We start from the raw sequence: 16,936 nt of genomic DNA on the forward strand, positions 1-16,936 counted from the left end.
GTCGTCGTCAGAATGGCCACTGACGAGCTTCTAGGCTTGCTTATCCAGATGGAAGCCTAGAGGTTTTCTGTTGGGGTTTGACTTGTAGCTTGATTCGGAATTCAGCTGTTTGCGTATCTTGCTCTGAAGTGTATAGAATGATTTATGTAGGGGCTGGATTACACTTGACCATCATTAGGTGTATATCATACATTATGCACCCTGGTCAGGACCTAATTAGTGCTCAATTGCAACCCGACGTACATTAGTACAGCAAAGCTCATTGGGTCAAAGATCCTTTTCTTCACGGTTGTAAAGAGGGACTGGACAGTGTCAAGCGAGTATGCTGGGCTTATTCCATCATGTTCCTTGAGTGATTTCATGTAAGAATTTATATCACATATATATTTGATGATTTACGTAGTCTCTGCTAGAAGCTGGTGGCTTGAATTCTCACCGTGTCTTGCAAAAAGTGAATCATACATCTGCGTGCCAAACGGGAAAAGGCCCTAAAGTTGCAACATTGAACGGTTAGGTGTAAAATTACATCAATGTACATTGAAATGTACCTGCATTGTCTGGTACAGTCCAGTTGGTCCTCTCACTAAATGGTGGGTACATTACAGAGGGTCGCCCCCCAATAAGGGAGAAAGCTTTGCTGGGCCCAGACATTGATCAGAACCCCTCTATCGACCGACCGACCGACCGACCTTTCAGCCGACCTTCATCTGCCCTTTTTTTTACATTAATCAATCAACCCAACCCCAGAGTCAAGCAGGTCAAAGCGACCCGCAACACATCCCAGCCAGCAAGTGCCTCGTTCTGAATCGAAATTTGATTCAAACTAGGTATCTACTGCTTCCTTTTATTTTCCATCACTTGTCCTCTGTGTAGACTCTGTGTAAAACGGACCGCTTCCTTCTTGCGTTGACAAGAAGGAAAAAAATAAAATCATCCTGGCTGAGCGCAGGTGCCAGTCATTGGGACTTCCAAGCTTATTAGTACAGGATTACTAGGTCCCTTACACCTAGACTACCTACAGTACCTAGCCCGCTTGCGACCTTTTAATTGCGCCCGCCCCATCATCGTCATAAGCCCATTCATTCATTCTTCGACACATCCCTCCCCCAAAGCGTGCGTGCGCCGCAACTCGTGTTTCGCAACCTCCGACTCTTCCCCTAACGACACCTTTTTTCGGATCGATTACCGCCATATCGCAGTCCATCGATCAATACCGCAATCATGTCAAAGGTGATGCGAAGTGTCAAGAACGTGACCAAGGGTTACTCCAGTGTCCAGGTCAAAGTGCGCGAAGGTATGGTGATCAATTAACTGCGCGGATTCACGTCGCCTCCTCGTGGACAGAGCAGCTTCCGCTGACCGTTCTCACCCGCAGCAACAAGCAACGATCCATGGGGTCCTACCGGCACTCAAATGAGCGAGATTGCTCAATTGACCTACAACTCGTATGCTTCCATTTCTGCGACGTGCATCAGGGGCCCACCCGTTCTGACAGTCATCTTAGGTCAACCGAGTTCTACGACATTGTGGATATGCTCGATAAGCGTCTCAATGACAAGGGCAAGAACTGGCGACACGTTTTGAAGGCTCTCAAGGTTCTCGACTATTGTTTGCACGAGGGTTCCGAGCTTGTCGTGACCTGGGCTCGCAAGAATGTCTACATAATCAAGACACTGCGCGAGTTTCAGTACGTCGACGAGGATGGCCGAGATGTTGGACAAAATGGTGCGCATTGCCCCTTGAAATCTCGCGCACAGCGAGCACTAACTTGTATGAAACAGTGCGTGTTGCCGCAAAGGAGCTGACTGCTCTGCTACTCGACGAGGAGCGACTGCGTACCGAAAGGAGCGACCGGAAGACGTGGAAGTCCCGGGTTACAGGCATTGAGGAGTTTGCACCAGAAGGCACCGTTCCGTCGCCGTCTCAGCGGCGCCCGCGTAGACGAGCAAGCGACGAGGATGACGCAGAGTACAGATTGGCACTCGAGGCTAGCAAATTCCAAGAAGAGGAGGACCGAAGGAAACGGGAGAGTCGCAGAGGCGGCGAGGATAACGACGACGACCTCGCAAAAGCAATCAAATTGAGCAGAGAAGAGGATGAACGAAGGAAGCGCGAGCTTGAAGAGAGCAACGCTCAGTCTCTATTTGATGACGACCCCTTCCCAACTACGAGCCAGCAACCGCAGGCAACCGGCTTCAATATGGGCTACCAGCAGGGCAATAATGTTGACTGGTTTGGTAACCCAACCGCCGCTCAGAGCCCCATGGTTGTCCAACCGACTGGCTACAACTTTAACAACGGCCAGAATCAGCAATACACTGGCTTCCAGAATACTGGATATCAAAATGGCTTTGGTGCTCAGCCAACCGGCTTTTTAGATCCTTACAGCCAGCAGCAACAGCAGCAACAGCAACAACCTCAAATGTTTGCTCCCCAGCCTACTGGCTTCAACAATCCTTATGCGCAGCAACAGCAGTTCCAACAGCAGCCTCCTGCCTCTCCCGAGCCTGCTCCCCAGTCCGGCAGTAACAACCCCTTTGGCCGGGCTCAGAGTGCATCGCCATCTCCGATGAAACCAATGCCGACGGGATCCAACAATCCCTTTGCTTCCGGCTTCAGCAAGCCACAACAACCGCAGAGGGCTCCCACCATGCCATCCCTCAACCAACTCCAAGCGATTCCCGAGCCAAAGTCTTTGCAGACATTTACGCCGCCTCCTCAGCCGACCTTTCAACCCCCGCAACAGACGGCACAGCCGCAAAGAGAGCTTACAGAACACGAGGCCAGGCTCAACCAACTCCTGGCTGGTGGAGATGGAATGGATACCTTTGGCAACACTGGCAATCTCCGTATCCCGGCACAGCACACTGCACCGGGCACCTTTGTCAACTCGGCCGGCTCAGGCCTCAACAAGCTGAGTGCAGAAGCCACTGGCAACAACCCCTTCTTGCGCCAGCAATTCACTGGCATGCCCCAGGCTACCTATCAGCCAAACCCACAGCAGATGCCTGCAGCAACTGGTCCGGCCAATATGGGTATGAATGGTTATGGCGGACAGCAACAGGGCAACCCGTTTGCCAGGACCCAGCAGGGTGGCAACCAGGGCCAAGACCTCATTCAGTTTTAAGCTCTCGAAGCGGCCAAGGTTGCGTTGCGTGCCTCGATGATCAGGGCATTTGTCAGTTTGTATGGATCTCGGGTTGAAATGGGGACTTGAGGACGAATGTTTGTGTGTTGGTATACCAATTCAGAGTCTGGCGTTAGGCTACTGTCAATAAAGAGCCTTTTTTTTGTTTTGTGAATAGTATGATATGGGTTGTTTGCATTCTTGGCCAACACGCGTCACTGTAGACGGTTTCTAGTTCGCAAGACCTTATAGATTTTCTTGTTAATTTGTTTCATTTCTTTATCAGAAAAGTCCATTGAAAGGGCATTAATGCGGCATTTTCAACTGATAATACTCGCGTTGTCGTGGCAGGGTTGTGGCGGACCTGACAAGTGAGTGAAATGTTTTTATATTCAGATGTAGGTATTAATCTAATTGCGGCAACCAACTTGTCAAGATTATGGCATTCCCAATATTGTAACTGACCACATGTGACTCGATTTCAAGAGCTGATATCCTGGCCTGGAATTCATTTTCGTGTCCTGTATACCGTTTAATGCACAGCCCACACATAATTGTAAAAGCTTGACACAGCACATGCTGGCTCTACCATGCCACACTGGGCTTTGGTTTTGGTGTCTGTCCCCAGATCATGCTACCATGACGTGATGTGGGTATAAATCTGCCGAGCACTTACATACATGGTAGCAGTGCTAAAGTAGGTGCTCGTTGCAGATAACGCCAAAGACCCGCATGGGAATAGAGGAAGACGGAGACATGATGCATGTGCAGACGGATGGTTTTCCAGCAAGTCAAGGTAGGTAACGGCACGTCAGGCATTGAGTAGCCTGTAACGCTTCCCTGGCTTCCCCAGATGGACGTGGATCCCATCCTTCTCGGGCACTATCCGGCGCCATGTGGTCGCTATCCACATTGCCTGAGCGTTTTGGTTATGGGATGCTTGGTAGTGTCCATGGCGATGGATGGCAGTCATTCTCTTTATAACCAAGCGATATTGTAGGTTTCTTGTTGGCCTTGTTGGGCTTTATAGTGGATTATGATTCTCCTGCCACAAATGAGCTCGATGTGTTTGATCGTCACCACGTCGAGCATCCTTGATCGGCAAGTAAAGAGATAATAACCTTTTGCATCTTGTATTGTTATTTTGTAGCACAAATATAAAGCTACCATGCCATTGGGCAATGCTACCACTAAAATACCTAAACAGGCACTACCAGTAGGTTGTAGTTCAAGACGGACCCTTAAGTGCCGTGGAATAGTTGTAGCATCTGGGGCTAGAGCGATAAGAGCCTCATCAGCACCACGTCAAGTTTAGAGTAATCATACGCTGACACATTATTGTGTCCTTTTGTTATATTTTGCAATGAACAAGAGGGAAACTCGGCAACTTTGTGCGCCCACATGTCGTCCGATGAGGTCTGAAAGAGATGGGGAGAGAGAGAGGGGAAAAAAAAAAAAAAAAAAAAAGAACCTCCACCTTGGAGAGATCGATAATTTGAACTCAGCCGTGGGGTGGACGCTGTTTGTGCCCAACTAATCAAAATCCTGGTCTCTGTTGCAACCGCGCCGCGCACCTACGGGGAACGATTCAAATATGCAAATCTGACTGAGTGGCAGCACCCCCGACAGACTGTTGAGTTTACATTTGACTCAATCGCTGCCTATTGACTTGGTGGTTGTGATAAATCCGCTGCTCCTTCCCTCCAATAGATATTTTGTGCCCAGAAAGCCAAGAAGGCCGAACCTTTTTTCTTCTCGAGAAGCAGCAGTCCGAGCCCCTCTCCTTGTTTGTTCGCCAAGCCTCGACAGCATCTTTCCCCCCGCTTCAGCATTCTGAGCTACTCTACTCGCAAGCCTGTCCTTCAGAGACCCATCTGACAGCTGCTTTCCTTGGCGACACGAGGCCTCCTCCCATTTTCCCACCGTTTACCCACCCCGAGAAGCCAAAAAAGAAAAAAAGAGACTGGACTGGACTGGACTGGAGGCAGAGGGCCAGAGTCGAACAGTGCCTCCATCCATCGGTACCAATGAGCTAGAGGTGGTCCCTTGAAGCTTACCTACCCATTAACCCAAAACCGCATCATGCTCTGTTCTGCCCAGCTTCGCCCATACGATACTCGACTGGTCACTGGCGCACCCCCGAGAGTCTCTCCCGACGCCATTGTGGTGCCTCGCTGAAGCACCGCCTACTCGAACATTATTAGCAGCCATAGTTTCAACCACAAACAAGGTCATACACACACCGTACAGCCCATCGGTGAGCTGAATACGACGACACGCAAAAGGTCCCTTTTGCTGGGCTGTCTTTATTACGACTACAGAGCTGTTGGAGCAAGGATCGCTCTGACTTGGTTATAACCATATACGGCCCTTGACATTCCAAGACTACCCTCGTCATCAATTCAAAATGTCGGGAAGGAAGCTCATGTCCCTGGAGGCTGCCATGGAGGAAGAGCGGCAGCAGATTGAGGCTCTGTTGTCGGGCCAGCAGCCTTCACGAGCCCCGCAGCCTCCAGTTCGTACACCCTCGCCTTATTTAAACGCTCGCTCTCCGGTCCGGAGCATGCTCGATGTGGGAGATGCGCCCCCGAGTGCTGGACTCCGAAAGAGCCCGCCGCCAGTCCGCAGCATGCTGGATGTGGCGCCGCCAGCCAACACACCCCCTTTCCGGAGTCCGTTGGGTACAGGCAGTAGCTTGTCAAAGCCCCAGCGATCGCCTGTTGTGTCTAGTGCACAGACTTCTCCGACGCTGTCCTCACACAGGATTCCTGTGCCATCTGGCGATGTCCATCATAGGAGCATGTCCGATGCCTCTGCCAAACCCGCCTTTACCGATTTTGGGCCTCGTTCGCCGCCACTTGCTCGGGACCGTGCCGTGGATCCTACCACCGACTACAAGTTCTCTGACATTTATGCCACTAATGTTGGTCAGGCCCTTCCGACAAGGCGTGCGCCAGGAGCACAGATGCGTTCAGCCTCTATTGGAGAAGCTCTGAGAGGAGCTGATCTGTCCAACCTGGTTCTGCCGGGCGAACCAGGCAGGTCTGGTTTCTCCTTGAGGGGAAACAGCAAGTCAAAGTCGCCGCACAATCGATTCAGTCTCAGATCGAATTCACCCCATGCCAGCCTGCTGGGATCAACATCGCGTAACCGAGACGATGGAATGATTATTCTAGAGGATGGCCAAGTCATTGACAAGAATAGCGCCTATAGACGACTTTCAGATGCTAATCTAGCTTACGGAGGCTCGAGTTTGTCGTCCCTGCCGCGCAAAAAGTCTGACCCGGAAGGTCACGGCCGCATCCAAAAGTCCAATTTGAGTCCGTATGGCGAACTCTTGACCGATGACGATAGCGACGATGATGTGGCCAACTCTTCCGACGAGGAAGACCATAGAGGCAGAAAGCTCACCACAAGAGCCGAGGGCCGCGGAGACGGTGATGAAGCAACTAGAGCGGCAAAGAGCTTGCTTGCCGCCGCCGAAGATGAGAGTAAGTTTTGACTCAACACACAAGATCAGCGAGCCGCTTTGAACTGACACGGGTGTATCAGGAAAACATATTGCATCCCAGCATCAATATAGATCGCTGCTTGACCCTGAAATTACTGTTACAAATCCCAATGGAGACAAGAAAAAGTCAAACAAGCGTGCGGTACAACCCTCGACCAGTTTTGACCAAGATCCGCCTACTCGCGCCCCAACGCCAGATCCGAATGCAGACCAAGACGACCAGGACGTGACTGCAATCAAACGGGCCCAGGATCTTCAGCTGTCATCGACTCCCATCATTTCGAACCCCGAGGTATATAGATCAATCCGCATCTTGTACCGTGGTGAGTACGACAAGATCTACCAGCACGCAACCGAGGAGCACAGACGCTTGCGCAAATACCTCGTGGCCATGGACCTCAGTGATGAATCGACGCATGCTCTGGAATGGGCCATTGGCACGGTTCTGCGCGATGGCGACACGCTGATTGCATTCTATTGCATGGACGAGGAAGCCAGCGGCACCGTGGAAGCGGGCGCGCAGGTGCCCGACGACCCAAAGTCGATGCGAGAACAAGCAGCGGCCATCAACGCAATGGCCAAGAGCGTCAAGCCGCCAATCGCCAACAGCTCTAGTGCCCTGGGGTTGAACAGGGCGTCAATGTCTCCGCGGGTGCGTGCTGCTGAGCCCGGTAGCAACACACCCTCGCCAGCACCCTCGAGAGGAAAATCAAAATTGGAGGAGGAGCGAGAGAGGGCGGTGCAAGATGTCACGGACAGGGTTTCCAAGTTGTTGCGAAAGACACAGCTAGAGGTTCGGGTCATTATTGAATGTATCCACTGCAAGAACCCCAAGCACCTCATCACGGAGGTGATTGATGTCGTGAAGCCCACGTTGGTCATCCTCGGCAGCCGAGGGCGAAGTGCACTGAAGGGGTACGTGGGCTTGAATCATTTTGTATTTCGCAGACAGACGGCGACTAACTATGCAATAGGACACTTTTAGGATCCTTCAGCAACTACCTCGTCACCAAGAGTTCTGCGCCGGTCATGGTGGCACGAAAGAGACTGCGGAAGAAGAGCAAATATCAACCACCACCAAGGCAGATCAACAATCTTTCCAACCCATCTGCCCGGAGTTTGGAGACGGCACGAATTGACTAGAAATGGTTCAGAGGAGCAGGGCTTTGTCTTTGCAGGTTGGGAGAATCTGGAAACGAGAACCAAAAAAAGACAGCGACGGGCGCAAGTATGTCTCGGAAATGGTGCGCAATCAGCGAGGGGAACGACTGAGCAATGAATGCCAGCCGGGGATTTCAAATATCTGGGTGGCTTGGAGTTATTTTGAGCGATGAATATGCTTCAGAAGCGTACATTGTATGTGGTATTATCAAGATTGACATGTAATCACGAACATTTTTTGGTCCGTACAAGTGAATTCGCGTTGCGGCTTGTCACAGACATGGATAGGCCATTTCCGGCCACTTGCGGCTCTGTTCCATCCACGACTTTACTTCTGTCATGGATGTGTGGACACCACTGTAGAATGCCGGGCTCTGAATCGAGCAATCGACGTATCATGAGGGTTTGTTTATACCTGTACCTAGATATGCAATATATATGGCATCCCGTGACCTTGTTTGGCTCAGGAATACAGTGGATCGCGTAAACAAGACCAGGGCCAGAACGGGAAGACAGGAGGACCACGATTGGGCGCCCGAGGATAGGCAGTCGACTGCGGGGTGATAAGATAGGCAGACGAGGTCCACGATAGGATAGGAGCTGTGGATTAGACCCAGCACGATGCAGCGAGTGGGGAGTTGACACGAGGGAGCAATGGTCGTGGTAGGTCAGTTACTGCTCATTGCAAGCAATGGAGCAAGTCTTGTTCGTTCTGTTTGGATGGATTTGGCGTCTCTGGTTTCCACTCTCCTGAACCAAACGACCAATGTGGTTGTTTTTGCTTTCTGACGTTCCCGCACCGGGCATTCCCGTACTAATATAGTGGTTGCATAATCGGGGGGCATGGGGGAAAAGAGGGGTGATTGATGGATCCATTCAATGGGCGGTCTCGAGTCTCGACTGACCCGACGAAGCGTACACGAAATGGGGCTGATGGGGTTGAAAAGGATAGAGAAGAGGACCACCAAATGCAGGAACTCGTTTACTCTCAGGAGCCATGCATTAGTCAATTGACATTCGCTGGCTGATAGCCCAACTTCATACAGCCATAAGTCTACCATAAAAAATGTGAAAAATAGTTTTGAAGTTATACAATAGATTCAATTCTCTTAGAGTTATTTCTTTTATTTTTGTTCTTTCGAGATTAAGTGTTTTGACTGGTGATATGTAGAGTTGAAAACACAGTGTCTTGGTGACGAATGTCAATTGACTAATGCATGGGTCCTGCTCTGTCGTCACTAATGGGGCCGGCCACTCGATTACATGGACTTGTGTGGTTCCATGGATTAGAGCTTCATGGGATATAATAATTGTACGGAATATGCGGCTTATTATTAGAGTTTCCATCTGTCAAATGTAGGTACAGAAGCCAAGTTGTTGACCGTTTGTGTCCCCATCTGCCCACCCGCACCCGCTTGACCTGCCCAAGAAACTGCCCTTGCAAGGTTGACTGACGGAAAGAGGAGACGGTTTGATCCCACATGGTAGTAGGAATTGGAAGAGGCCTATTACGGCGGCCACCCTCCATCAGTATCAGTTTGCGCTGTATTCGATGGAACCTACCTCGTGGTCATTCTACCTGGTAAACTCTGTACCTGCTTTCTCGTCAGTCAAGAAGAGATTCTCTACCCTTGAGAATTGCATTCCATCATGAGGCGAACAAGGGAAAAGAAAAAAGAGACTTTTGGGGGAGAAACAAATACTGACCTGAACTAGCGGCAGGGGCGCCAACGCACGGGTCCCTAGATCCGCGTCGTCCCTTGAATGCTTAGCAACAACTTTAGCATTACGCCCTGCGGTCCCTATCCAGGTATCCCTTGGGTCCACGCAGGATTTACCCAGCATTCAATGGTGCTCTTGCCCGTTTCCCATGGTGTTTTACGGGGCATGATTGGCTGCTTTCTCTCAAAATCAAGTCCAGGACCCGCAAAAAGAACGGCGGACTGTACAGAGGGAAACTGATCAGAGTGTGTGTGTCACAGTCTACCAAGATGGGCCCCAGCCTCTTTGATTTCAGTCCACTTGCTTTTCCTGGTCTCTCCCGTAATGGTTGAAAGACGGACCAGACATTCAACAGTACAATTTTTCTCTCCCAAAGTTGCAAGAAATCAAGAAAACTCTCTTGAAAAAAAAGGAACAAGAAAAGAACAGTTTGGCCTCTCTTCTAAAACCAAAACGAAAACAAGATCACAAAACATTCTTTTGCAGTCATCAACTCGTCTTCTTCCTCTCTCTGTCCACCACCACCACCACCACCACCCCCCTGCTGTGTGTGACTGGATTCGGTCCTGGGTATACTCGGTCGATCACACACCATCTATTGGCGAATCGACCTGCGCCGAACGGTATCTCTCCCTCCCCTCTACATTACCTAGCTCTCGCAGTTCATCTTTCCGTTCACTCGCACCCACCCCCTCCTTTCGCGCGCCCAGCTCATCCCACCGTTCAAGTCCATTACAAACGACTTGAACGTATTCCACCTACCTACCTACAATCTAGCGCTTGCCCATTGGGCTTATATCCTATCGGGCGTCTTATCAGCACTCGATCATTCGCAATCCATCAATCAATACAACATACCAGAGAGAAAGAGACGAGCCTCTTGGTTTGCGCTTTCGTCTTTTCTCCCAAGACATTTCATCCCTCTCGTCTTGCAGACAGACATTGAAACCGTGACCCCTCTCTTCTCTCTCAGCTGTGCAACGGTCGATTACATTGACACCTGAACGGACTGGATCGCATTGCGCCCGCAGACAGCATCAGCAACATCAGTTCAACCCGCTCATGTCTCTGATCGCTGTCCATAATCACGTCGCACTATTCCACATCAATATTGCGCCAAGTACATTCATCGCATCCTTTACCTTGTCGCTCTTCTTCTTCTTTACCTATCTCGTTATTTCCGGCTTTGTCGCGCCTCTGCGCTTTCCGAGCCTGAATCCACTGTCGCGCCTGTTTGGTAAACGAAAGGTTGCGCAAGAGTACTACGCCGAGGAGCCCGTCGTCGCATTGCCCGAAATCGAGTGGAGGAACCAAAAGGCATTGCCAGCCCTCCCGCAGCAGGAGAGGCCAATACTCCAGTTGACTGATTACGAACACAATTCGCCCCTGGACTCACCGGGGCGCAACAGTCTGCGATCCTTTTTTTCCATCAGCCGCCGCTCCAGCAACTTTAGCAACAAGACGCTGGCGACAAACGGCAGACGTGATAGTAAAAAACACGCGGATAGCAGCAGCATAGAGATTACAGAGCTCGAGGACGACGAGACGACGAGAGTCGTGGAGGATCATGACGGCTTACCACCAGAAACTCGGCGATCCAAACCATCTGGACGCTTCGCTCGACGACTTCCGCGCACCTCTGACCCCGCCGCCGACGCTGCCGCCCTCCTTCGTCCGTTACCCGTCGGCTCACTCGGGATTCGTAGCGTCGTCGTCGCAGGTCATCAGCGACGGTCTTCCCGGGGACGAGGAGCTTTTAAGGGAATCCATGATGGACGAGAACGCGAGCGATCTATCTTCTCTCTCCGCCGGTGGTTACAGCCCGCCAGCCTGGAGAAGACTCGAAAACGGTGATCGCAGCGCCGGCTTTTGGAGGCGCAACGACAACCTGCTAGGATTGGGCGTGGACAGGCGGTATGGTGGCGCCAGCCCCATGATTGACTATTTTGACGATAGGTATCGGGCGCACGGGATCCACGGAGGTCATGACGACGATGACGGTGCCGACGACGACGACGACATTGTTCTGGAGCAGGCGATTAGGACGCGCCTACCCACGGGATCGCTTAGTCCGGAAAAGGGGAGAACACCGGATCCAGGACTGCGCGACGACGACGACACACTAGTCAAGTTGAAAAGTCTTGCAGGTAGTCCAGAAAAAGCCAAGAGGGAGATTGAGCAGTGGAGACGGCAAAGTGTCTTGCCCTCGAAATCGCCCGAGGTTGCTGCAAGAGAAAACTGTAAGTTGTGCCCGTGGTACTGCCATGTCCGTGGCCATTTGTACTAAGAGACTTGATGCCTCAGACATACGATTTGCAGTCCGCGCCGACATCCAGCAACGGACTGAACCAATTGAGGCGGCCATAACATTTGTACGGTCCAAGGTACAGATGGTAACGAAATCATGGGCCAATCTAGTCTTGGCCGCCCTGGTAGCGCTCTTGTCCATTACGACTGTGCGCTCTCTGTTTCAACCAGCATCACAGCGACCCGTGCCGGACCTGATCAAAGTCGCGGGTATTGCGCGGGCATTTGAACCACTCATTTACTATTCAGAAAATGGCGTCTCGCAAGTAGGTGACCTGCAGGCCACTGGCGTCGCCGTTTGGGACCTGGGCGAGAGTGTGCGCACCTCCAACATGACGAGCGCGCCGCTCATTGTGCGCTCTCTGGACGAGCTGTCAGACTCGCTCAAGACGCTTGCAATTGAGCTCACCAAGTTCTTTGCCAATGTGGACGGGGATATTGACGGGATCCTCATTGTCATGGATTGGGCGAGAAGGGAGCTCACGCAGCTTCGGGGCCAGCCGAGCCCACCATTGGCCACGGCCTGGGCCAACATTCACAATGTCCTGTGTGATGCAGGCGTGCTCGAGAACCCATCCACCGGTACGCCAACGCGGCTGGGCGCCATTGCGACGAGTGTCTTTGGCATGAGCCAGCCTCAGCGGACGCGCACCACACTACAGCGCACCTTTGCAGAGTTCCTTTCCGTACTCGAGGAGGCCATCAACAATGAGTTGCAACACAGCCTGGCACTGTTTGGGCTGTTTGAGGCCATTGACCGCCAGTTCCTGAACCTGGCCCGGATCGTGGTGCGCGAGTCATCGCTGCAGGATGATCGACACGCCGACGACCTCTCGAGCCTCTGGACGCGCATCTTGGGGCCCAAGGCGAGCGAGGTTCAAAAGTATGAGCGCAACCGCCAGCTCCTGCAAAACGTGCGCGAAAAGACGGTCATGAACAAGGGCATCCTGGTCGAACACAATGGCAAGCTCCTGACCCTCAAGGCCAATCTTGAAAGCCTACGCCGCAAGCTCGTCTCCCCGCTCGTCCGCAGTGTCAATTCGAGTACCCTCAGTGTCGAGGAGCAGGTCAAGGGCCTCGAGGACGTTGGCCTCTACCTCGAAGGCGTTCGTACCCGCCAAAAGGGTAAACTCATGGAAATGCTCTATGGCAGCTCTTCCCGACCGAGCCAGCAAGTCGGCAGCGGAAGCGGAACCCGAGTAGGCACGATTGATGAGGGAAGATGGGCAAGTGGTTATTGATTCAGGCGTGATAATAATCTTGTCATTTGGTTTATCGGTTTTGTTGATTGCGATTGGAGTTTTGCATGTAAAGCGAACATCATGTATGGCACATTATTGCCTTATTCTGCTACATACCTTCTTTCTCCCTCCCCCCTAGGGATCGGCGTCACCAGGTAACCTTGGCAGCATTGGAGTTCTTGCTCTTGTATTTGGCAGCATACAAAGCGGAAGGGCAAGCCACAGGAGACGGCGTTTTATGACTACCATCTGTTGTTTTTAGGTAAGTCTCCTTTTTTGGTTTTCTCGTCTGTAGAAAAAAGGTTGGAAGGCGCAAATATGCAAGAGGCAAAAACTCTGATACCCAATGGTCATGGTTTCGGTGTTGACTTGTTTTTTGCCGGATTAGGGGAAATCGGTTTTGGTTTTTTGCTTCATTTACCGGACCGAGGATCGAGGCGCACAGCAGGCGAATATTCTTGTCCTCACGGCGGATATTTACCCGCGCAGAGACACAAACCACGTTCTATTATACAGGGACACAAGGGAGGATGGCCAGGATCAAGCAATAGGAAAGATGTAGAGAGCCGCATCGCACATGTATCAGACAAAGTCATGTTATTATAGGAATTGAAACGACTTGTTCAGTTTACCTAATAAGAGTAGGAATCACCATGAAAAGTAATCTCATGTGATTGAAAGTTTGTATGGATCTGTCGAATCAATGAGTGGCCACAGACGGCAGAGACAAGAGGTTTACAGCACAAATAAGCATACAGACACAGTGACAAGACATATGGTAAATACTTTTCATTAAAGTCTCAGAAGCTCCTGTCTGGATTGACTTCTGATCCCTGGAGAATATGATTTTCTCCTCCGTGACGACTCATTGGGGGTATTGAGATCTGAATCATGTAGCCGCCACCCCTTCAGTGCCAGCGTGAAACCACAAGGCAAACCGACTTTTTGACCATAAACGCCAGGTGACACAAGCACCTCTCCATCAAAGCAAGTCTATGAAATACATGCAATAGCAATTTTTGGGTTTCGTGGTTGCATATCGCGTGGGAGGATCCGAGGTCGTCACAGATCCCACCAAATGACAGCAGACCCACAAAGGGTGACAGTCGTAACCGATAACGTAATGGCGGAAGAAATGCAGAGAGTTGACTCATCCCGTCTTGAGACGATTGATGTCAGGTATCATAAACTTTTCCGGAACCATTCGAAAACAAATCGACTGTACCAGCAGGAAGAAAAGAGAAAGTGTAAACGTCAAGAAGGGTCGTAAACGTAAATGCCAACCGTATGAATACTGCTGAGATGGTCTCAGATATTGCACTGGCACATGCATAAGCCCTGCTTATGCCTTCTCCTCGGTCTTCTCCTCCTTGGCGGGCTCCTCCTTGGTACCCTCGGTGCCCTGGCTCTTGACGTACTCGTCATAGACGGCCATGGCCTCGTCGACCTTGGCACGAAGGGCAGCGTCGTCCTCGATCCTGCAAGTAGTTGTTAGTAAATTGGTAGTTTGAACGGGATACGAGGGTGCTTACAGGTTGACGAGCTCATTGTTGTCCATCTCGAGGAGCATACCAGTGATCTTGCCGGCGAGTTCGGGCTGCAGAGCCGAGATCTTGGGGAAGATGACCTCACCAAGCATCTGCTTCTGCTGCTGGGGGTTGCCGGCGTGGGCCTGGAGCTGAGACTGGAGAAGCGACGAAGGAGTCAAGTCCTGGCTCTGGGCAGGGCCGGGACCTCCGCGACCGCCCTGAGGGAACTGACCACCGACCTGGCCGTTGCGGGGACCACCACGGCCACCAGGGCCCTGACGACCGTTGGGAGGATATCCAGGCATGCCAGGACCGCCAATGTTGGGCATACCCTGAGCGGGTCCGCGACCACCAGGACCACCGCGGCCGTTACCACCAATGGTCTGCTGGGCCTGAGCCATGGCGGCCATGAACTGGGGAGTGCCGGGCTGGCCGTAGGGAGCGTTTCCGGGAGGGAACTGACCGGGCATGTACATGCCAGGCATGACCTGGGGGCCAGGACCTCCACGGCCACCCTGGGGGAAAGCGTTGGGGAACTGGCCGGGACGGCCCTGGACGCCGGGCATACCCATGCCAGGCTGGGGAGGGAAAGGCATGCCACCACGGCCGCCGGGAGGGAAGACGGGGGTCTGGCCGGGTCCGTAAAAGACGGGAGCCTGCAGGAACTGCTGAGGCATGCCGGCGGCGGCGGCGGCCTGCTGCATGCGGAGCTGGTTACGAGCCTGGATGCTAGCCTCGAGCTGGGACTTGCGAACATCCTTGCGCTGGGCGAGGGCGACGTACAGAGGCTTGCCATCAAACATGCGCTGGTTCATCTCGGTGACAGCCTTGGTGGCATCCTCGGGGTTGGAGAAGCAGACGAAACCAAAGCCCTTGCTCTTGCCGAGCTTCTTGTCGCCCTTCTTATCCTTCTTGTCGCTCTCCTCCTCGGAGGGCTGCTCCTCCTCCTTGACCTCCTCCTTGGTCTCATTTTCATTCTCCTTGTCCTTGCCGTCCTTGGTCTCGCTCTCGTCGCCAGACTCGGTGGCACTGTCGCGCATCACCTTGGCGGAAGTAATGGGGCCAAACTCGGCAAACATGACGCGGAGCTTCTCATCATCAACCTCATCACCGAGGTTCTTGATGTAGAGGTTGACACCCTGGTACTTGCTGGCCTTTTCCTGGCGGGCAGCCTCGTAGGACTTGCGCAGCTCCTCCTCGCGCTCGTGCTTCTTCTGAGCACGGCCGACGTAAAGGTCCTGACCCAAAAAGTCCTTGCCGTTCAGCTCGTCAACGGCCTTGTAGGCAGCCTCGTGGGTGGTGAAGTTGACGAAACCAAAACCGCGGGACTTGCCCTCCTGGTCGCGGGCAAGGGACGAGGAAGTAACATCGCCGTACTTTTCAAACAGCTCACGGAACTGGTCGTCAGTGGCGTCGGGGCTAATGTTCTTGACGTAGACGTTGGTAAAGTTGGCCTTCATCTCCTCAAACTTGCTCTGACGGTCCTTCTTGGGAATGTGGGGACCGACGTAGACCTTCTTCTCGTTCAAAAGCATACCGTTAACGTGCTTGATGGCGGCGGCGGCAGCCTCGTCAGTCTCGTAGTGAACGAAACCGTAGCCCTTGGAGCTACCGCTCTCGTCTTGAGCAACTTTGCAGCTGAGGATGTTACCGAAAGCAGCAAAGGTGTCGTGGAGGGCCTTGTTGTCAATGGCAGCATCAAGGTTCTTGATGAAGATGTTGCCGGCGCCAGTCTTGCGCAGGGCAGGGTCGCGCTGAGACCACATGATGCGGCAAGGACGGCCCTTGATCTGAGTGTAGTTGAGCTCCTCGAGAGCGCGCTCACCATCCGAAGTGGAGTTGTAGTTGACATAGGCATAGCCAAGAGAGCGACGAGTGACGGCATCGCGGCAGACACGAATCGAGGCAACGGAACCGATGGAAGAGAAGAGCTCAAACAGCATGGCCTCAGTAACCGACGGGTCCAGCTCACCAACATAGAGAGAAGCAGAAGCGTGAGGGTGCGGGGTCTGGGCGGTGTTGGGGGTAGCACTGTCCTCGCCCTGGGCATCAGCAGCGACGTTGGTGTCAATGGCAGCAGGAGCCTTGGCCTCGATGGAGGTGTTGCCGAGATCAGCGGCGAGCTGATCAACAGCGTTGGGAGCAGCAGCGGCAGACATGATGATCGAGTGAACAAGAGGTTCGCGGTACTGTCAATGGCAACGAGTTAGCGCAATTCCGACGATGGCACACAAACTTGGAGTTGAATCAAGGTGTCGAAATGACAAGGCCGCGCTGAGTCGCGAGGATAGTCAAGCGCGACGGGAATCCCAAGGGCAAGACCTGTATGTAGTGGATA

At 52.4% G+C, this 16,936-nt stretch overlaps 4 protein-coding genes across 4 annotated transcripts; 3 read left to right on the plus strand and 1 right to left on the minus strand.

Annotated features, from left to right (window-relative positions):
- Positions 1 to 1,221: 1,221 nt before the first annotated feature.
- PFICI_09938 (uncharacterized protein) lies at positions 1,222 to 3,127 on the plus strand (the record flags this gene model as incomplete). Its single annotated transcript, XM_007838519.1, has 4 exons — positions 1,222 to 1,294; positions 1,376 to 1,445; positions 1,505 to 1,725; positions 1,782 to 3,127. The coding sequence occupies 4 exons, from the start codon at positions 1,222 to 1,224 to the stop codon at positions 3,125 to 3,127; spliced, it is 1,710 nt and encodes a 569-aa protein (XP_007836710.1).
- Positions 3,128 to 5,534: 2,407 nt separating this feature from the next.
- Positions 5,535 to 7,781, plus strand: PFICI_09939 (uncharacterized protein; the record flags this gene model as incomplete). Its single annotated transcript, XM_007838520.1, has 3 exons — positions 5,535 to 6,618; positions 6,680 to 7,553; positions 7,613 to 7,781. The coding sequence occupies 3 exons, from the start codon at positions 5,535 to 5,537 to the stop codon at positions 7,779 to 7,781; spliced, it is 2,127 nt and encodes a 708-aa protein (XP_007836711.1).
- A 3,307-nt stretch (positions 7,782 to 11,088) lies between these two features.
- PFICI_09940 (uncharacterized protein) lies at positions 11,089 to 13,069 on the plus strand (the record flags this gene model as incomplete). Its single annotated transcript, XM_007838521.1, has 2 exons — positions 11,089 to 11,761; positions 11,826 to 13,069. 2 exons carry the CDS (start codon positions 11,089 to 11,091, stop codon positions 13,067 to 13,069), a joined length of 1,917 nt encoding a protein of 638 aa, XP_007836712.1.
- A 1,342-nt stretch (positions 13,070 to 14,411) lies between these two features.
- On the minus strand, positions 14,412 to 16,757 carry PFICI_09941 (Polyadenylate-binding protein; the record flags this gene model as incomplete). Its single annotated transcript, XM_007838522.1, has 2 exons — positions 14,412 to 14,547; positions 14,602 to 16,757. The coding sequence occupies 2 exons, from the start codon at positions 16,755 to 16,757 to the stop codon at positions 14,412 to 14,414; spliced, it is 2,292 nt and encodes a 763-aa protein (XP_007836713.1).
- Positions 16,758 to 16,936: the final 179 nt, after the last annotated feature.

The sequence above is a fragment of the Pestalotiopsis fici genome, assembly GCF_000516985.1.
Source record: "Pestalotiopsis fici W106-1 unplaced genomic scaffold PFICI_Scf_7, whole genome shotgun sequence".
NCBI classification, from domain to species: Eukaryota; Fungi; Ascomycota; class Sordariomycetes; order Amphisphaeriales; family Sporocadaceae; genus Pestalotiopsis; species Pestalotiopsis fici.